Source organism: Corylus avellana, chromosome ca5, assembly GCF_901000735.1.
Source record: "Corylus avellana chromosome ca5, CavTom2PMs-1.0".
NCBI classification, from domain to species: Eukaryota; Viridiplantae; Streptophyta; class Magnoliopsida; order Fagales; family Betulaceae; genus Corylus; species Corylus avellana.
Genome location: NC_081545.1, coordinates 14,722,462 through 14,744,086, shown reverse-complemented (window position 1 = coordinate 14,744,086; position 21,625 = coordinate 14,722,462). Strand labels below are relative to the sequence as shown.

Genomic DNA, 21,625 nt, shown 5'->3' with positions numbered 1-21,625 from the left:
TAAGGTAATTTCGTCATTTTGTTAAAATTGAGGGTATATTGTCATTGTTTTGGTAGTTTGGAGGATAAATTATCGCAATTGATAGTTTAAGGGATATATTGTCATTAATGTGGTAGTTTGAGGGGATTAAGTGGACTTTACCCGATTAAAAAAAAAAAAAACGGTTGAGATTTAACAAATTTTGTGTTTTTTTTTTTTTTTTTTTTTAACTACACCATTTTAACCTAAACAAGACTAACGCTTTAACGCGTCTCTCTTACACGAGTGCAAAAACCATTTTCTTGTGCTGCCTTTCAATCAGAGAGAAGAAGGTAGAGAATTTTTTTTTTTTTTTTTTTTTTTTCTTCTGTGGTTCGGTTGTGGTGGGTGTTATTTGTGTTCATTTTGGTGATGATTTGAGGATAGATTTTGAAGCGCGAGCGGTTGGGAAATACTGCTCCTAGTCTGTATGATTTAGTCACGCATATTCAAAAAGGGTTAAGTACCTTGTTAACCTTCGGTTTCACACATTTATTTTTTATTTTTGGGATTTATTTTTAAAAAAACCTCTTATGGGGTTTGCAAAAGCACACTTTTCCAGCAACCAATAGAATCATGACACATTACCTAAAGCGAAAAAAAAAGAAAAAAAGAAAAAAAAAACACCTAGAAATTAAATACACTGAATTTTTGTTGAAACAGGATTTGGCTTATATGATGGTATTTTAATAACATGTATGCTGTAGTTAAATCAACGATCAAGATTAAATTTCTCAAAATCTTTTTTTATTTTCTCTCTTTTATTAAATGCTTTTAAAAGTAAGTCAACTTTAAAATTTAATCTTAACTGTTGATTCAATTACAGCAATTTTAATAACAGCGTATAAGCTAGATCCGTTGAAACAGGCCCCCTCTCCGTGAATCTGCACAAGAGACACAAATTGAAACCCACAGCCACTGTACACCGATGAAGAACCCACAGCTACAGGTAATTTTTCTCTCTTTTTCTTTGTTTCCTTTTGATTTCTCTCTCAGCCGTGGAGAGAAGACTCATCAGAAAAAACCAAAAAAAAAACTGAACAGGCCACAAACGAGTCTGGTCGTGTGTCTCGTCGTCGACCAATTTCCTCACCGACGACCGATTCCCGGCGATTCCGCCGGTGATTGACGCCGTATAATCTCCTGATCTTCCTTCTTCGCCATTTGAGGTTCGTTTTTGAGTCCCTCTACGGTGGATCCTTTAGGGTGATAAAATCATAAAGGGTTAACTTTCCCAACTAAATCATTAGAAACGAGTTTGAGTTTCGAAGCATTAGAATAGAGTTTTGAGGTTGGGTTTGGTAGAAAAGTGGCTGGAGAGGGTGACCCGTGGGTCTGCTGTGACCCAGCCGTGGGTCACGCCGATGGAGAGCCGGTGATGTTGGCGATGCCGATGGAGAGCGATCCTCCGGCGAGACCGAAAGAGAGAAAGAGACAGTGTAGCAAAAAAGCTCTGCGTGGGATGAAGAAGAAAGGTTTGTAAAAAATCTCCTGTTTTCGATCCTATTCTATGAGCTTATCTTCCCTTACGTGTCTAATAGGTATTGGGGGCTGCAAAAGTTGCTTTTTACGCACCAACGGCATAATAAGAGCTCTCTTATTTTTATCACCGGAGATCGTATAATTAGAGCTGTTAAGTGAGCGAGAAAACCTGCTATGCGGTCTATCTGCAAAAACTAAGCATTGCAACAACCAATAGAAGATGTACAATTAATAAAATATGACCTCCGACATTGGAATAAAAATACTTAATATACCCATTGTTTATCTAATTAATCCCTAACAAACTAAAGATACGCCTCTGCCCAAGCCCAACGCACAAGCCTTTGCCGCCCCTGCTCAAAGCCTCGCCCAATCGTTGCCGCCCCTACCCAACGCTCAGTCGAATTCGGCAGATTTTTTTTTGTTGGTTTGTTCCTTCTAACAAGGTTAGTTTGTTGCAATTTTTTATTTTATTTATTTTATTTTTTTTTTCATTGCCCAAGCTCTGTTTTTTCAATTTTGTTGAATGATTATTGCTTGGACTTGCCTCTATTTGATACTGAGAGATTAAATTTAGTGGATCATTTTTCTACCTTTGTAGTGATAGTCATTTTTGGATTAAACGAATGGATCTTTGCTCACTCAGTGCCGCTTCCATCTCCTCTCCGATTCCGACGCCACCGCCACGCTTGCCGCCGGCGCCATCAGCTCCAAGAACGGCGGCAAATTCACGCAGCTGCGATTTCGGGTCCGGATCATTTTCTTTGTCCTCCAAACCATCCTCCCGATCAGGGTTAAGATCCGGGTCGGAGCTCGAGTAAACTAGGTGCTTGATGAGGTGGCATTTTTTATACCATAGATCTTTTTAAAGCGATCGTAGCCGTGAACCGGCTGCTCTCCATTCCAAAAGAAATGGAGAGCCGATTCCATTCCTCCTCTAGTTTTTTTTGGTTAAATCCCAACCGTTGATTGTTTTTGTTTTTATTCTATTTAAACCCAACCGTTGATTTTCTTAACAGCACGGTACAGCTTACACCTAAGCCGGATCCCTGTCACATCACACGCTTCGAGCTCGAAAACCCAAGCTTCTTTTAAGTTTTAAGCCCTGTACGAAGTGCAATCTCGCTGTTCTTCTGTCTACGATTCGAAGCTCTACGTGTCCGTTTTGCTCTGAAACCCGAACGTGGTTGCTGAGAAACGGTGTAAGCCTCGGGATTTAAGGATTATAAGTGTTTTCTTTCTGTTTGATTTCGTTTAACTTCCGTGTGACGCTTCTGCGAGAAAATGGAATATTACGTAATGGTAATAAGGGCTTGTTTTATTTCTGGGGATTCTAGGGCTTGGAAATGAATATTCGATTGAAAATTATGTTCCATTTAAATTAAGGCTTATATTTGATTATTATTGAAATTGTATGGAAAATATTTGCTGGATTTTTTTTTGGGAAGAATGAAATTCAACCCTAGTTGTTAAAAAACAGGTTTGCCTGTTTTTTTTTTGTTGTAGAATAGCCTTCCGTTGTTGTTATGTGTGTGGTTGCCGAGGAATGGTGGGAAAGGAGAGAAATTGCATTTTTATTGTATGTTTTGATTGGTTGGAACTGAAATATCTAACTTAGATGATTATTGCAATGAGAATTATCTGTTTCGAGCTTTCGGTTTTCATAGGCTCCAAAAAATTTAAAATTATAAATTTTGGTATTCTATATGTTTCTACCTATTGTCAGCAACCGACCAGAGTACCAAGGTTTTGATCTTTACCATTTTGGCACTAATGTTCTTTTGCCGCTACGGTTGCGTTGATGTTTTGGTTTTTTAATTGGTTGCCCGATATCGGCTGCAATAAGCTTTATCTGTGTGGTTTTTAAGAAGAATATTCTGATGGATTTTGACGCCGATGATTATTTGTAGAAAGAGAAGGAAGGTGCTCTTAAAAGCATCTCAACTCGATCCGGTGCCTGATTTTGTTGCTGAAATTGATCGAAAACACAAAGAAAAAGTGGATACTATTTACACTGCACTTCTGGATTGGAGTTTTGAAAATCGGGTTTGAAGGAGCTTTGAACGACAAAATGATGGGGTTCTACAGAAGGTAGAATTTATATTATTTATTTTTGTTGATGAGGAAAGATTAATTGATATAACAAAGGTTGGAAAATTCAGGCTTGTACTATTTGGTGCCGTGAGGAATTGATTAAATAGCCTGATTAGATTTTGTAAAATCGTTTGTTACACATTTTCTCAATTTTGCTTTTAAAATTTTATAAGTTCTTCACTTTTTTCTTTCTTTCTTTGGCAGCCAAACAGAGTACTCATTATAAATAGTGTGACCTTTCTAATTCGGTCAAAATACATCAATAAAAAAATTGCTTCTAGAGTTACAAACTAGTGTTTTGGACCCAATTTACAGTTACAAACAAAAAATCTCTTCCTCAAAGAATAGTTCTACCTTCCATCTATATTATATGCCCCTATTTTATCTTCAATCAAGTTTGAAAATTACATAAGTTCACTTCATCTTAATCACCAATATCCTAACCCAATTTAACAGAATCAAAGAATATGCTATCGAGAAGAAATTACAAATCTATGATGGCTATATATATATATATATATATGATCGTTTTATTCTAACTAGTTTGTTTGGTTGCATGATTATCAATTTTCTAGACTGCATGAAGCCACATGCAATCTGGACTAGATCAGAATTTCTTGAAGTCTTGTATTCCCGAAAAGATTTTCATGTTTATAAATTTCCTTTTATTTTTTGAAAACAAAATTTGAAAGTTATTTTCAAAGGATTTGGGTTTAACTCCGGCCCAGTTGAGAAACTGGGCGGGCTTCTGCCCATCGGGACATCAAGCGAGTTGAACTACTTCACGCTACAGATCCAACAGATAAAAGAACTTTCAATTGTGTAAGCATACCACACTGAAAACTGGCTTGTCACGCAGGGCTGAAACCCCTGGCTAGGGTTTTGGACCCAAATCCTCACTCACCAATCTCTCTCTTTCTCATTGTCTCTGAAATTCCGCACCATAAAATGTTACAATTTATTTTGGTGTAGAATAAACCGCTTCAAGCTTAAGCACTACTCACATCAGATTGAAAGATACTACCTTGGCATCCCAAATGGTGCTTCTCTCAATTCAAATGCTTCAAAGACTAGCCCATGTGTTGTGGACAAGCCATATTGGGTAATTCACAGCGGATCCACCTGTTTTTGCAACAGTGTCAGGTTTTTTGCTGCACCAGTTCAGGTAATGATTTGGGTGTAGTTTTCCGACTATTTGGGCTTATTTATTTATTTTTTCAATTTCTGTAATTGGGTATTGTGCACTTTGTAATTTTATGGTTTATATTCAATTATTTGTGTTTTGCTGTAGTGTGTGCATAATTTGGGTAATTAGTGTGGATATCTTTCCCTTTTTTTGTGGTATTGTATAATGGGTAAGTGGTAGATGCTTGGTTGAATTCTATTTGTAAGTGTGATTTGTGGATTATTGGCAACATTTTGGTTTTGTTGTTGTGTAATGGGTAGTCATGGGTGTTGATTGATGGAAATTATATGAGGGTGTGTGGTATTAGGATGGATAATGTGTAGTACGTAATGTGTTCTTGAATTTTCAGGCTAAGCTGAAGACGGAAAAGGGCACCAACGCGCCACGTATGAATGGACAAATCAAAGCCTCAATTGTGAGGCTTGTGACAGAGAAAGGTATATCAGTTGGAAGTATTTTGTTATAAATATGTTGTATATATCAACGTTATGTCTCTTGATGGTTTTGAGATCGATGTTGAGTTTAAAAGCAACGCATTCTAATGCTTGATATGCCTGTGATAGAAAATGATGACTACATTGTAGAATATAAATGACATCAAATAGGGTGGATAAGCTTTTAAAGTTGTAAGAGAAGAAAAAACTGCCGTGAATATTCTTTGTTATGCAATACAAATACAAGTTACAGAAAAAATAAGAAGAAGACGACTATGCTACGTCATTACACAATGTAGATTACTAAGAATTAATCACAAGTTACCAAAAGGTGCTTTTAGCTACCTACCCCATTAGGAGCGACGTTGAGGTTCTGAATACCTTCTAAGTAATCATATAATAGATTGAATGCTATGGTAATATTGTGCCTGGCTTAGGTGAAGATGACTTGAAAACAAAGAGAGGAATGAAAGAAGTTAACCTAAAGTTTTATATTACAATGAAATATTGATCTATAATGTTCATTTAACTAACTACTGAACGGTACTTGGGGAAGATCACAATTCTTTATCTTTTGGGTGATGTAAGAGTATAGTAGGCTTTTGTTTGGAGTCATTCTTAATTCATCTTTATGTGCAGGGCATGAGAAAGTCTCAATGTATGAAGCGCTAGAACGTGCCAAGAAACTCAAGCTCGATTTAGTGGAGGTACAATATTTCAAATTTGTGGTGTAAAGTGAATTCACGAATGGGATACTTGCCAAAAGAGAGCATTGACTGCACATATTTGATGAATGCAAGATGGACTTTTTTATGATTAAAAAATTTAGCTTCCCAAGATATAGTTGACCTATTAATGTCTGCCTTCTTACAGTGTCTGGTGTTTCTATTATCATTATATAGTGACATTCAATTGTTTGTTTTTAGATGTTTGTATATTTTATGTACATAATCAAAGGTATGCATGTATATTGTAACTATAGCTTTATGCAGTTTAGCTTTGTTCTGGGGACTTAACTGTATTATGTTTACAGGTTCAAAGAAATGCTGATCCACCTGTCTGTAAACTCATGGACTTCCATAGAGAAAAGTACAAACAACAGTTAAAGGAAAAAGACCGTGCTAAAAGCAAGGTGGGTTACATTGTGGATTTGTGCTTTAGTGTTCAACCTTGCTGAAATTCAGTCAATGAAAATGCTTTGTACCAAAACCACTGCTTTGTTATAAATTTCTTTATCCTGTAGCTTTAATCAATTAGGATCCTCTCTAGTTTATTTGAACTGGAGAATATTCAGTTAGTTATATCGGAAGAGTATTTTTGTCCCCTTAAAAAGTGAAAAGACAAAAATACCTATCCACTATAACTAACTGGATATTTGAACTGGAGGGGATCCTGTTATAGCTATAATGTAGCCAATCCTCAGTTGTAGTAAAAGGAATATTTATAGTTGGTGCACTCCTTTCTTTTTGTCTCTCATCATATATGAGTATGGTGGTGGGAAAAGAAGAATTGAGACTTGTCCTTCTGTATGTGGATATATATCTGAATTCTTTTGCTATTAAAGACTAGTATACATATAGGCATCGTTCTGCAAGAGTTTGCTTTATCCCGAACCTGTTATGACTACTCAATGGCTCATATGTGCTCTAGGGCTTTGGAGCTTTAACATTGATGTCTTAATTTTCTCATGTTTCCAACATGTAGGCTTTTTTCCCCTTTTTGGCTATGCATGCAATCATTGGCAAACCATGTCTATTGTTAGGTGTTGGGAGTTGAATTTGAGAGATTTGGTTCACGAACCAAAGCCACTTAGAAGTAGAAAACACATACACACTAAAAAATCATCTCGTTGCAAACTCATATCGTAGGTCTTAAACATTTTTTTTACATCAGAAGAGAATTCTTGATAATGAAATTATGATTAGAGGAAGTATTGATTGGATAAATCAATATATGCATCCAAGCATCAAAACCACTTTGCTGTGCAAACGAGCATATATGACAGTAGGCATGCTGAGTTACAGCACCAGTCTTGTGGACTTTGGACAGAGTATCCAAACAGAATTCGTTAGATGATTAGTATAATGACCTGCCTCTTTACCAGTGAGCTGTAGCTCTAATAGCTCATCCACCATCTTTAAGAATGGTGTGGCGTGTGAAATCATGGATTCGAGACCCGTCAATTGCACTTACAACTTTTCAAAACAAAGAAAAAAGGGGGGAGGGGGGGATAGTAACCTTATATAGGAATTATGTCAATATAAATAAATAAGTTGTTTGTGTGATGCTTCAAATTTTTGAATCGAAAATTGATTTATAATGTTATGCACCAAGGTTGCAAAAATCAAGGCGCCATCACCTTGACTCATTTTTTGGATTTTGAAATTTTTGGAAGTTTTTGGAGTAATGTCTATGAATCACACCTTATTATAACCAGATTCTTAAAGTCATTGCTATCCTCTGTGTAGTTTTGTTGAATTGTGGTCATTATGCACAATCCTTAGCTTAAATTGCAAATAGTGGCTGAATAAGTTACTATTATGTGTTTGAGATGATGGATATTGATGCAGTTTACTAAAAGAAAAAAAACTGTTATGTATAGATGGTTTGTATGATTGCTTTGGCTCGTATCTAGCGACTTTGCAACTGAAAGGCTTGTCACTTGGGCTAACCTATAGGTGATTCAACCGTTAAGTTGGGTGGATTGCTCAAACTATTATTAAAATGACAAGTAATTTTGGAAGGAAATGTTGATTTTTAGCATTTACTAGGAAGAGCATGCATTTTAGTTTTGTTTCCTCTCGCTTTTAATGATGTATAGATATGGTTGTGGTTCTAGGGTTCATGACTACATGTAAATTGGTGATATTATTTGCAGCATTTGAGCATTCCACAAGATTAAAAACTTGGTCATAGGTAGATTTTGTAAAGTTCATAAAAGTTCCACAGTTTGGGTAAATTTTCATTTTAACAAACAAAGAAAAAAGAAGAGAAAGTGTTAAATTTTGTATTTGGTGCACATACAAGATAGTTGGTCTCAGACCCCTAACTTTTGTTAAGTATTTTAATTAAATTTTTTTTGGTTGCACTGATTATGCAGTCTGAGGTGAGTTTGCGAAAAGGAGATTGCAAAGAAGTTCGTTTTTCAGGGAAAACTGTAAGTGCTTTCTTGGAATACCTGCCTCTGTATTCTCCTCTTGCCATACCATTGGAACTTCCTGAAACTCTTCTTATCCATTTCAGATCTGACAAAAGAAATTCTGGCAACAATTTAATATTTTCATTCAACAATAATATTATAGATGCTTTGAAAGCAAATTGTTAAAAGGGCTTGAATACTGAACAACAATGTGGGCAACATATGTCAAGGAATGGCTTGAATGAGTAATTCTAGAAGTCACTCTTATGTTCTTCTTGTGTCACTATAAGAATGAGGTGGCTTTTAAAATCATCATTTTATCAAAATCCAATAATAATTAATCACAAGGTTAATGATAATTTTATAAGCCACATCATTCTTGAAATAACACAAGAATGACACAAGAGTGCCTTGTAGCATTACTCGGCTTGAACACTGTGAACAACAATGTGGACAATTATTTGTGTTATAAATGACTTGAAGCGTCCCATTTAGTCTGTTTGCCCTTGTCTGGAAGCCTGGCTGGGTCATAGATGTAGCCTCTTAACCCAAATGTATGACCTGCAATGCAAAAATCACATACAAATTGAAGGCGCCCTAGGTACACATGTTAATGTTACAACATTATGAAAGAGTGAGGAGAAAAAAAAATACTGATGTTATAACATATCTACTGCTATTCTTTTCAGGAATTAAAGGACTTAAAGATGAAAGCAGATCAAGTCATAAGATTGATGGAGCGTGGTTACCGGGTGAAGGTACTTTCTTTCATTTCCTTAAAGGATTCTCCAACTATGTCTGCTTCAGATCTCTTTCCTTATGGGGTTAATATTTATCCTTTTTGTTTATCCTTTTTGTTTCTTGGGGCATGTGTGCGTGTGTGGGGGGATGCTTGCCCAAAAGGGAATTTTTGCCATCGTTCTAAAATATGAAAATCTGAATGACCTGGTCTTATGGAACTAAGAGAGAAATTTGTGAGCTTAGCATGAGTCTTGTTATCCTATCTGTATCCACAAATGCGTTGATGACTTTTTGATATGTTGTAGCTAGTTGGGTGCTATCTATGTTGTGTGCCGATGTCTACACCACCCTCTCTTTAATGTGAGAGCTTGATTGAGTCACTAGCATTAGAAGAAGAGACATTCCGATCCTTTCATACCTCATTCATTTTTATTTTATTTTATTTTATTTTTGATAATATTGATTGTCAGCAGATTTTCTGAGAAATTCTGTATTCTGTAAAAAATAAATTCTTAATCAGAAAATTTAAAACTACTATGAATTTGGTAAATTGCAAATGTTCAAGGAGGCTGACCCAATAGAAAAAAAAAAGAAAAAAGAAAAGGCAATAGAGTTTCTGAAGGATGGGTAAACAAAATTTTAGTCACTTCTCTTTCTTTCTTTCTTTATTGTTGTTTTTGTGTATATTGGGGGGGTGTTGGATTGCTCATATAGCTAATTGTCTTCTATGGATCTGAAACAGTGTAGGGCCATGGGTAAAGAAGGTCAGGACTTGGGAGGATTGCTAAATCGTCTCTCTGCTCTGGTATTTCCAAATCCTTTTGATTTTTCTTACTGTTTTCATGTTTGAATCATTGGTACAATTTGTGTGTGTGTTTTTTTTTTTTTTTTTTTTTTTTTTTTTAACTTTCCGTCTCTTAATTATGGACAACATTCTGCAGATTGAAGAAGTAGCTGTTGTGGAAAGTGGACCAGCGGTGAGAGAAACAGAGGCACATGTGATAGTCAGGCATGTCAAATTTGGCACATCTAAGAAAGGTGGCGGAAAAAAACTGAAGGTCACTGCACCAGCAGCTGTTGATTCTGTTGGTCCCCTTGAACAACTGAGTTTTGTTGAATCTGGCTTGGAAGCTGAGGAAGAGATCCTTAGTGATGAAGATGACCTGCCTATATCCTCTTCCATGGAAATTACAGATAAAACTCTTGAAAAGAAGAAGAATGCCTGGTCAGTTGTTGATTCTAGTGATGATTTTGAGAAAGTATTCCATTTTGATGATGATGTGAATGGCGTAGCTTCCCGGTCTACTGATAAACAATTGAAAACTGCACAAGAAATAGCCTCTCCTTCCTCAAATGTTAATGTTTTAGACTTTTCGCACCCCTCACCACTACCCAATTTTACAAGAGCAAATCAAGCTCCATCCTTCCCACAAGGGCCTTCCTTTGGGACTGAAAATAGGCACAAAAGAACTGAGCCAAAGAATCAATTCTCATCAAGGTTAGAACCCCAGTTTCCAAATCAAAGAAGGCAGCCTCCGGTGGATATGAATTTCTCGCCTTCAGTGGCTGAAGGCAGGCAAGTTGGGACTGATGCTTCTTCAAGTAGAAACTTAAGGGTTCCTCCTAATCAATTCTCATCAAGGTTAGAACCCCAGTTTCCAAATCAAAGAAGGCAGCCTCCAGTGGATATGAATTTCTCACCTTCAGTGGCTGAAGGCGGGCAAGTTGGGACTGATGCTTCTGCAAGCAGAAACATAAGGGTTCCTCCTAATAACATGCCCAAGCGAGAACCAAGCCCCCCTGGTGCTCCCAGTACCCCATCACCTGGTTATGGCATTTTTAGCTCCCCAAATGCTTCTGGGAGAGGTGTAGCAGCAGAAGTTCATAGGCAGAGTGAAGGAAACCCTCATGACTCCCCAAGGAATCTTGGCGCAACAGGGGACAGCCAAAGGTCAGGCCTTGACAAGGGTGGGCCAAAGGCATGGGGAATATTTAGTCGAGATAGCTCCAATGTGGTGCCAAATAGGATATCTAAGCCAAACTAAAGAGCAGATATAATGCATGCATTATACTGATTATTTCAGTGAATATTTTTGACTTTATGGGGCCAAGAGTTCTGTTGAGGATAGCCTTCGGTTGTTATGTGTGTGGTTGCCGAGGAATGGTGGGAAAGGAGAGAAATTGCATTTTTATTGTATGTTTTGATTGGTTGGAACTGAAATATGTAACTTAGATGATTATTTCAATGAGAATTATCTGTTTCGAGCTTTCGGTTTTCTTGGGCCCCAAAAAATGCAAAATTAAAAATTTTGATATTCTGTTTGTTTCTACCTATTGTCAGCAACCGACCAGAGTATCAGGCTTTTGATCTTTTCCATTTTGGCACTAAAGTTCTTTTGTCACCACAGTTGTGTTGATGTTTTTGGTTTTTTAATTGGTTGCCAGAAATCGGCTGCAATAAGCTTTATCTGTGTGGTTTTTAAGAAGAATATTCTGATGGATTTTGACACCTATGATTATTTGTAGAAAACCGTTGAAAACCCTGAGCCCCAGAAAGAGAAGGAATGTGCTTTTAATGGTGGCAATGAAACTGGGAAGTCCAGAGACAAAGATCGTACTTGCAGTTAGTTTGAAGTATAGGAGTGATGAGAGGGATGATAATGTGGAATGCCACTTGAAGCACTCGAGATCAGGAGATGATTTCCGTGATCGTGATCGGAATAGAGAGAGAGGCTCATCTCATGAACGCTCATGGTCTAGAGATGGGGAAAGGTATCGACGCAAGAGTAGTTGGGAACATAAGGATAAGGAGAGATATGGGGATAGAGATAGGGATAGGGAGGAGAGGAACGGGAAGGAGAGAGAAGGGGATAGGGACAAAGAGCCAGATCGTGATCGAGACTGAGACGAGAGAAAGTGTCCGTGAGAGTGAGAGGGACAGGGAGAGAGAGCGGTCACGTCAAAGTGGGAGTCAATCAGAAATGCATCGAAATGACCATGACGAAAGAGAGAGGAGTCGTGTCAGGGATCTCAGAAAGAGAAAGGGATAGGTAGTTATAGTAACGGGACAAAGAGAGCAGGTATGTTTTATTTTTATATTCATATATTATTAAGCTCTTTTTGTACTTGATATGTGTTCATATTGTCACATGATTTATTACTATGAAATAAGTTGGCTGCATGAGCTTCATGGTGTCATATTGATTGTATACTGAATCTAGAATAGCACTTTATGATGTTATTTCATATAATTTCCAGTACATGCACTTTCAGATGTAAAATGGAATGAAATAAGTCTTCTTAAGTTGATAGTGTTCTTTATGACCTATGTTATCTTGCTGAATTGTAAAACTGAAATGGATTCTGAGCAATGTATTTGTGTAGGAAAAAAAAGTTTGTTATTAAAACATTTATTCTCTTGGGGACATAGACAAGTTTTTTGTTAGTTAAGAATTGTAAGAAACTTTTGGTAATCTACCAAAACTAATGAGTCAGATTTTTCATGCAAATATGTTTCTTGCTAGTCTGCAGGCTAATAATAATTAGGAATGAAATTCATTTAAAGTTACAAAATTTAAAAGGGTTAACTCTTCTTACAATGTGTCAATGGCAACTAGGCACATGAGGAATCCCACCCATTTTCGTGAAGTTGGGATCTGAAGGAAATCAGTGAGTTCTCTAAATTGAGTGGTTAGTGTTAATGCTTTCAAGCAACGATAGTATAGGTACATTTTGGGAGGTAGGTGTGATCTTGTAAGACCTTAAATCAATGCTCTAAACATTTTAGAACCTTGGTGTTAGTTATGTGCGTCGTGGTTGGTCCACCTGATTTTAAGCTCAAAATTGAGTGCTTAGAGTGTTAATGCTTTCAGGCAATGATAAAATAGGGACTTTTGGGGAGATAGGTTTAATGTTTTGACGCCTTACATTGAACTCTAAATATCGCAGTACATTGATTCTGCACATTGGCTTTGATTATGCACATATACTTGGTAATCAGAAGGTGGATTTCTCGTTCTCTGTTTTTTCCCTGAAGTGAGTGTTCAGTTTGGCCATTTGTCCTAATGAGTGACATTTTTGTCAAAAGATGAAATGTTGGTGCATGTCTGGTAAAGTTTTTGAAAAGTTTTTGTTTTTGTATTGTGTTATGAAAGAGTTTTTGAAGAGATGAAAAACGAAGTGTTTTTTTTTTAAAATGAATGAAGTGAAAAGTGTTTTTGGTTAGGCCACATTTGAAAAGTGTATTTTGTAGGGTCCACAGAAGAAAATTGTCTGGTAAATCTGAGAAGTGTTTTCAAAACATAAAAGAAACCAAATAAAAAAAAACCCAAAAAAAAAAACAGGGGTGGCTGCATAGCCATCTCTCTCTCTCTCTCTCTTTTTCTTTTTTTTTTTTTTTTTTTTTTTTTTATAAAATAAAAAAAATAAAAAAAAGTTAACAAGTTAGCTCTTAAGTTTTTTAAAAAGTGTTTTGTGTTTCATATTTTAACGACCGTGAGGGGATAGTGGTGAAATTAAAGGCCTTTTTTTTTTTTTCCTTTCCTTCTCAAATACTCTCTATCATTGGATGGCTGCCATTGATTGTTGTCTTGATTACTTATAAATTTTTTTTTCTAGCTTTCATTTTTTTTTTTTAATTTTTTTTTTTTTTAATTTTTTTTTTTAAGGTTAGGTGTTTATCTTGTATACTTCCTGAACTTGGTTTGTGCCTTTGCTCTTTTTAATGAATTCCATTTACTTATCAATAAAAAGAAAAGTGTTCTGTTTGGTAACTATTTTTCAAACAGTGTTTTTATGTTTGAAAACAGAAAAGGCTTTCCAAACACGTTACCAAACATGGGCTTGGGTTTTTTCCAATTTGTTTGTTAGTGAGTTGAAAGCAGCTCAATCTGCAGCAGGTTTAAATTTTCAACTTATGGAGTCACTCCCCAGAATGTTATTAGAGATGGCGTGAATACTTAAATTGAATTCAATTGTTGAGGCTTGAAGATAGGCTGCCTTGATTGAGGGGGCGAGTGTGATGTATTACTGTACAAACCGTTTTCTTTATCCTTGTTGTACCCTTTATATGCTATGAACATCTTGTGATATTTGTTCTGCATATAAAGACATTCTTTTGTTCTACTATGGGTGGGGCCTGATTTTATGATATTTTTTGAGTTTTTAGTGATTAACTGGGACATGGGGACATGGGGTCAATGGTATGTCATTTGCTTGCCTTAAAGAGTTGGTGATGTACATTTGGTAACGTGTGGTCTGATAAATGGGTGGTCAATTGGGAAGGAACTTAATGGAAACAGTCAGCACCAGTGATATGATATCTGTATTATTCAACTGCTTAAGTGTTCTCATAATTGTAACAAAATATGTGTTATATCATCTCCTTTTTCGTGTTTCCTCATCTAATATCTTCTTATTTTTGTCTGCTGCTGCTGCTTCTATGACATTTTTGAGCGGTCAGGTTGATTATGTCTTTTTTGTTGGATTTTTCCTCATGTTCACATGGCTAATATCTTCCATGTTTGTTTTTGCACCACCACTGCCAACACTACCACCATTGTCATCATCATCTTCTTCTTATTGTTCTTGTTCTTATTAGTCATATCTGTAGGGGTTTTCCTTTATTTTCTTGTCTATTTTGACTCTCCCAAGTCCTAACACATTTTTTGGATTATTCTAGAGTTTACATTGTTTTTGAGCATTTAGCTCATTGTTGTGTGCTTGCAAGTTCATGCTGGTAATCATTATTATTTTGTTAAGGGTAAATGTGCTGTTTCCAAGTGTCACTTATGTAGGTAAAGATTTTTTTTTTTTTTTTTTTTGATTTCTGAGTGAAAGGCTTCTTATTTCCTTGCTTTCTCCCTATTCTTCCTCCCCCACCAAATTTCCCACCTCGTTTTTTGGGGGTTGGGGATTGGTTCCATTGTGCTTGTGTATGTATGACATTGTTGTTCTATGCTTTGTTAATCTAGCATTTAGCCCGAGGTGGCGGGTCATGTTTATTGAGCTATCTTATGAGATGCAGTCTAGTTCACATTCACAAGTTATAATTTGGATTATATTATGGAGAAATTTGTCGCTAACAAATGTTTATTAGGAGCAATGCCTTGCTCCTTCTAGGAACATATGTTTTGTAGGGGTCCTGCCTGGTCCACTCTTTCTCTTTCTATATGCCTGTTCTGTTGCTTAGTTACTTAGGCCCTAGGAAGTTGATATGAGATACTCCTTTATGACATTTGAAATTCAATGGAGCTGTTGACCATTTCTATAGTGTTGATAAGTAGGACACTCGGGGGAGTTCTTAAATTAACTTAACATAAACAAGTGCACCTATTTAGTGCTGTTGATTGAAACATCTGCAGTGAAAGAATCTACTTGTATATGTCCCTTGTGTGCTGGTAAGCTTAGTTGATAGGGAAAACGATTTGTCCTCTTATCTTTAGATTTGAGTCCAGGTTGCTAATGTTTTCCTCTTTTATTTGGCATGAATTATGTGTCCTGCCAACTGGACACAGTTTCTGCATTTGATGTGGAAGCACATTCAATCTAACGAGTCACCTTGTCTTTACCTTAGTTTTGCTTATTTTGGGCCCATTCTTTCCTCCAAGTATACTGATCACTTTTTAACTGGTTTTATACTATAATCTAAATAGATTTTCTACACTGGTAGTACTTGAGTTTAATATAGTTACTATTTAACAGTATTAAAAATTCTGTATATTGAGCATTAGATTCTGGGAACTCGCAGATATGCTAGAGCAATCTTCAGATGGTCTTTCTGGCAATTGCGCCAGGCACAGGAACTCAGGTCATGGGTTTTAACGTTTCTCTTAAACTTTCTAGAATCTCTCAAAAGCTTGTGTTGCAAGATTGGGGGTTTTGATGTTGTGGTTTTGACCATGGCGGTGCTGTAATGTTTTGATTTTTGTTATCCTCCACCTTTGAACTCGGTAGCTTGATTGTATTTATTCTGTTGCAGAAATGCTGGTGAGGGAGTGATGGGCTTTGCTTAAGAGAAGCAGTTCATCTTCTGATGCCTGTGGGGGATTTAATGTTCTGATGACTATGAGATTGGCCATTATTCTTTTGCATATATTATAGGTTGATTTATTGTTGATATGTTTGATTGCCTGCCATGAAGTTTTAGGTTTAAGATGAAGATTGTTATCCTATTTATATCCTTCTCAAAGTCTCGTTCACTATTATCAATTCTCTGAGTTGATGTTATGTGTAACTGTGCAATTGATTGCAAGTTGTTTTCAGTAGTCACTGAAGAGACTTTTTTGGATCTTCTTTTGAAATTATAGATTCCTGGAAATTATTTTTTCCCAATTAAATCCTTTTGCATTTCCTGCATTATTTACTTTGCACTTTCATACTTTCCTTACAAGCACTTACATTTTCTAAAGAGAAACTCTATATGGTTTGCATATAGTGTCTTATTTACTGAGCTTTTCCAAGTGTGAGACTCTAGAGCCCAAGCATTCTCTATGCATTGATAAGTTCTGATTGGCTTGCATATTGTGCAAGTCCACTTTTTTGTGTTACCTGAGTACAATGTGATGTCACTAGTATGAGTTTACAAATGAAAATGGGACCGTAGACCAAATTTTGAGGTCTCAGTTTTGTTCTATCTGCGTTGTGGAACATGAACTTTTAACAGGTTCCAAATTAATGCAATTAGGTCCTTGGGTACTGCCGTCAATACAACATCATGATGCTGTTTCATTTATGATTAAGTTGTTCCCAATTTTTTCATTACCTTTAATTGCCACATCTTTCTCCAGGTTGCTCCTTATCATATTTTAAGATGAAACAGTCGTTTGATTCACCGTCTGCCTGCATTGGTAATTTCATGTTAACTTTGTGTAGTTCCCTGCAGGACTGTTTCTTGGGTTCGGCCTTTTTACACTTAGTGGAGAATAATATGCTGCCATTTTCAGACTGCTATTTTCTTCCTTTTCATTTACAATGCAGGGCAATGTTTGCCACATCAAATGAATTTATAGCTGCAAGGAAAATAATATACATTTAGCCTTAAGAGTGTTCTAGCTCAGCTTGTTTTTCCTTTTTAATTATTCATTAACAATTTTGTCAGTTATTAAACAGTTTGGGTCTATATTTCACATTTTCATTCTCTCGCAGACGATATAAAGAGAAAAAGGAGGAAGTGACTGAACCAACATTATATTTGTACTCTAGCCTTAAATTTTCTGTCAACTATATGATTTCTAGGCCTAGGGGTAGACGTAGTATTTTAGATGTGAGGGGACAAAATATAATAAAAATAAAAAATAATTAGGGGGTTTAAAAATTTGATCTTAAAAGCTACAAGACGGCCTTTTCATTAAATGCATTAGACAATTGTGCTATCTTTTAGTGTGGTGATAAGTTGATAAACAGTTCGAATCCCGGACATGTAAAAAAAATTAAAATTAAAATGAGCTTTAATATTTATCAAAAATAAAAAAGAAAAAAGGATAAGGTGATAAACGATATTGCCTCTCCCTTGGGTCATTTTGAAATGTTTTTCAACTGAAGGTTTCATGCTTTTAAGCAGTTAACAGGGCTGTCCTCACTTTTGGCATGCTGGAGTTGTTTCTTGTTTTTATCACTGAATTTTTTGATTTCCAGACTACATCTAGTGTTGTCGCACTTGCTTCTTGTTGCTACTGTGTTGTCATTGACGTAGTGGTGTTAATGGCGCTGCTTATGAAAGTGCCAGTGGTAAAGTGGTGTTGTCATTGACTTAGTTTTGTTATTATATTTGAAATTGGTCTGTTCGATCTGAGATTTTCTTCATTCTGCAGTATTGCTGGTTCCGTTGGCAGTACTGCTGTCAATAACTCTGGCCTTACTTTACCACTGGCACCTATCCTAGGAGCTGCTCCTGTGGTACCTCCAGTTGTTGCTCCCTCCGCTTCTTTTCCTGCTCTTGCTGGACTTGGCGCAGGTCTTCAAGTTCCCACTGCTGCTGTGCCAACTATTGATACAATTCGTGTTCCGACTCCCGAGTGAGAGTGTTTATTACTGAAGGATATGTTTGATCCAAAAGTTGAGGTTGGTGGGTTTAGCATTTTTAAATAGTCTTCTGTTCATATTCCTACTGCTGATTATTTTTGAATGACATCTCCCTTTTGCAGACGGAGCCAGATTTTGATTTGGATATCAAAGATGTTCAGGAAGAATGTAACATATTTTGTGGAGAAATGAGTTTAGTGTGCAGCTTTTTTTTTTTTTTTTTTTGTCTTCTATTTTCCCTTGATACTTGTCTGTTTTTACGGGATTCATTGAGAAGTTATAGCCCAATTTGTTATGGGGTGGGATAGGTGAAGACTTCCAAGTATCATTTAGTGAATTGGTCAAAGGTTTGCACTCCGATTATTGAGAGAGGATTGGGTATCATAAATTTAATGATGTTCAACCGTGCTCTTTTAGAGAAATAGTTGTGGCGCTATGGGAGTGAGAGAGATGACAACATGACAACATAAAGATTAAAATGTGTTTGCCTTTGTGTTGCCATATATTGTTTTTTATGCATTTTTGTTAATTGTGACATTATTAGTGTTGTGATACAGGACATTGTGTGTTAGTCTTGGTGGGCTTCATATGAATATGTAGTGATCACTATTTATGTTATTTGTGTGTTACACTTGCAATCTATTTGCCTAAATCACATGATTGTAAGTACTTATTACATGTCAAAAAATAAAAATAAAAATAAAGGACTTATTAGATGTCGTCATGCATCCTATTAGTGTATTTTTAACTTGTTATTTGCAAACACATTTGGATCAGGTCATGTTTTGGGATGCCTATTTGTTTTTGTTTTGTAGTTAAATTATTTATGTTGTCCAAGTGAGAGATTATTGTGTTTATTTTATTTTTCTTTGGGTGAACTAACATAGTCATTTTATTATTGGGTCCATAATAAGCTGGACCATTCTGTAAGCACTTGAGAAAACCCGCATTCTCACCTTAAATATAAATGAAGTTGACCCATTATACTTTATTAGATCATCAGTAAAATTTTAGGATTAAGGTATTAGTCTAGCTCCTTCACACACACATAAACAGGGACGCCATGATCATGTAGAGAGATGGAAACATGTCGTCATAGTAATGAGGTACGTTTCACTTGTTCTTCACATGTTATGTAGAAAGACAAATCTATCTAGTTTAATTCTAACATTTAATTCTATTTAATTTAGTAAAGAAGAACTAATATCCTTAACTTATTTGCTTATTAGAAACTAACTAGCTTTTCTGCCATACAATATAATTTGCTACTCCTATTGACTGATTAAGGTTCAAATATATATAGGACTATCAAAATGGTGCCTTAGTGGGAAGCTTTGAGTTGAAGGACAGTAGGGCTAAATTTGAAAGCACCAAACATGATCCGGTAAGGTCGGTATCATGTGCAATATTTCTCAACTCCCGTACCCAGCACCACCAGTCAACTATCTCATTCACATTGCTATTCAATTATATATATATATATATATATATATATATATAGTACAATTTAACGTGCTTCAAAATGGTGTTGAAATATATATGAATATGCAACATGCATGAAGTCAATGCTAGCTGGTATGGATGCCCATGCAAGAAATATATAAGAGAATTATAATTATTAGTAGCACGTGGCCACTGCCTATTGGTTGGAAAAGGTTCCCATCCAAAGTAACGTCTCCTTTGCTTCAAGTTGCCACGTCCATCTCCGAAGTCAGTCGGAAGAGAAGGTCGGTGCATTAATCGTAATTTATGCAAATTAACCAAATAATCATGCATTCAGGTCTATATATGGAGGATCAACACCTCCATTTGCCTCTTATATTATTATTCCTAATCTGAAATTCATTATCCACCATTTTCAATTAGCAGGGAAGTTACAGTTTCTTCCACCATTTTCAACAGCCAAAATGACGGTAAGCAAACGTAACCTTTCTTTCTCTCTCGATCTCTTTCTCTGTTTTAGAGTGTTTGATGGATTTATAACGGCAAAAAATAGACCATTTTAGAGTGTTGGCAACTTTTTAGGTAAATATATGCTAGAATATGAGTTTCAATTTTCGCAACCAAAATTTGTAAATCGTCTTAAAGTTTCACTGATGTCGTAATGGAGTTGTATCGTTAGACTAGCTTAATTAATCAAGCTTAAAAAAGCTAGCGTTTGCTATTTTCACCGTCTAGTACCTTTTGTCATTGATTTCCAACTAGCAGGAATTGCCCCTCTTGCTTCTTTTTTTTTCTTTTTTTTTTTAATTAAAAAAAAAAAAAAGGTGCAAAAGATACTGAGTTGTGCTAATTTGCTCAAACAAATGAACTTAATTACATATATAAGTCAATAACTTTCCACTTTCTTCCCACACATGTATATATTGGCGTCCATATTTTTTTGTGGATCTTTTTTTTTTTTTTTTTCCCGGATAGTGTTTTCTATAAAATAATGACAATTTAATTTGTTCTGGTAAAAAAATTATCTAGAGCTTTCGAATTGCTAATTATACAGACCTTTTCTAAGCGTAGATATTAAAAAGAAAGAATTTTTTTTTTTTTTTTGTCTTTCTAAGGAGAAATGTCTTTAACAAGATCTATTAAATTAACAATTGTTCTTAAAATATATAATTCTCACATGCATGTGATTCTCATATGTATTATAAAAATAATGTGAAAATTACGTACTCTAAAGATATATATCAATCTAATAAATTGATTCCTCACGTAATTAATGAGATTAATTAGTAGTTCAATAATCTTCCCCCCTTTTTTTTTTCATTAGATCATAGAGATGCAGGTGCACATGGATTGTGGTGGGTGCGAGAGCAAGGTAAAAAATGCACTTCAAAAACTAAAAGGTATATATATATATAGAAATCATAATAATCATCACAATTCGTGCAATTTCATCTTCAAAAACTAAACATCCTCATGCATATGCATGCAGGTGTGGACGATGTTGAGATAGACATGGGCATGCAAAAAGTGACGGTGACTGGATGGGCAGAACAAAAGAAGGTTCTTAGGGCGGTCAGGAAGACGGGTCGGAGGGCGGAGCTGTGGCAGCTGCCCCACAATCCGGAGCTCCATTTTGACGCTAATCAATACCATTGTAATGGAGCAGTCACCTTTAACGCCCCCCACCAGCCCACTTCTTCCTACAACTACTACAAGCACGGATACGATATTGGTCATCCTCCTACCAATCATTACTATCAAAATCATTCGCATTCCACCATTTTCAGTGATGACAACCCTAATGGTTGTTCTATTATGTGATCATGATGCATCATCACCTTTTCTTTCTTTTTTTTTTACCAAATAAGAACGAACACAGCATATATATATATATATATATATATATATATGCTATGGGTCAAATATACAAGTTGTAATTATTGATTTAAAAGAATGGAATTTTAATTACATCTTATTTTGTTGGACTTTGGATCCCACATGTTACCTCTGTCTTTTCGGAAGGAAAACCGGCCCTTGGACTAAAGCGAACCTTTTATGTGTGATTAC

At 35.9% G+C, this 21,625-nt stretch overlaps 2 protein-coding genes and 1 long non-coding RNA gene across 11 annotated transcripts; all 3 read left to right on the top strand.

Moving 5' to 3' along the window:
* The first annotated feature begins 881 nt into the window (after nucleotides 1-881).
* Nucleotides 882-11,370, top strand: LOC132180442 (translation initiation factor IF3-1, mitochondrial). 9 transcript variants are annotated; one of them, XM_059593260.1, is made up of 11 exons: nucleotides 882-967; nucleotides 1,063-1,187; nucleotides 3,411-3,591; nucleotides 4,567-4,759; nucleotides 5,130-5,217; nucleotides 5,854-5,921; nucleotides 6,248-6,346; nucleotides 8,315-8,371; nucleotides 9,043-9,111; nucleotides 9,837-9,899; nucleotides 10,036-11,370. In XM_059593260.1, the coding sequence occupies exons 3-11, from the start codon at nucleotides 3,572-3,574 to the stop codon at nucleotides 11,137-11,139; spliced, it is 1,761 nt and encodes a 586-aa protein (XP_059449243.1). In that variant the 5' UTR covers nucleotides 882-967; nucleotides 1,063-1,187; nucleotides 3,411-3,571; the 3' UTR covers nucleotides 11,140-11,370. The 9 variants fall into 9 exon arrangements, with proteins under 9 accessions (XP_059449243.1, XP_059449246.1, XP_059449245.1 ...); XM_059593257.1 differs by lacking the exons at nucleotides 882-967; nucleotides 1,063-1,187 and adding exons at nucleotides 1,514-1,946; nucleotides 2,147-2,702; XM_059593258.1 differs by lacking the exons at nucleotides 882-967; nucleotides 1,063-1,187 and adding exons at nucleotides 2,065-2,326; nucleotides 2,520-2,702.
* Nucleotides 11,371-15,843: 4,473 nt separating this feature from the next.
* LOC132180443 (uncharacterized) lies at nucleotides 15,844-19,255 on the top strand. The gene is made up of 3 exons (XR_009440154.1): nucleotides 15,844-16,941; nucleotides 17,905-18,154; nucleotides 18,238-19,255. It is a non-coding gene; the product is annotated as an uncharacterized LOC132180443 (long non-coding RNA).
* A 438-nt stretch (nucleotides 19,256-19,693) lies between these two features.
* Nucleotides 19,694-21,379, top strand: LOC132183269 (heavy metal-associated isoprenylated plant protein 28). Its single transcript, XM_059596669.1, has 4 exons — nucleotides 19,694-19,842; nucleotides 19,985-20,028; nucleotides 20,883-20,958; nucleotides 21,048-21,379. The coding sequence occupies exons 2-4, from the start codon at nucleotides 20,023-20,025 to the stop codon at nucleotides 21,377-21,379; spliced, it is 414 nt and encodes a 137-aa protein (XP_059452652.1). The 5' UTR covers nucleotides 19,694-19,842; nucleotides 19,985-20,022.
* The last annotated feature ends 246 nt before the right edge of the window (nucleotides 21,380-21,625 follow it).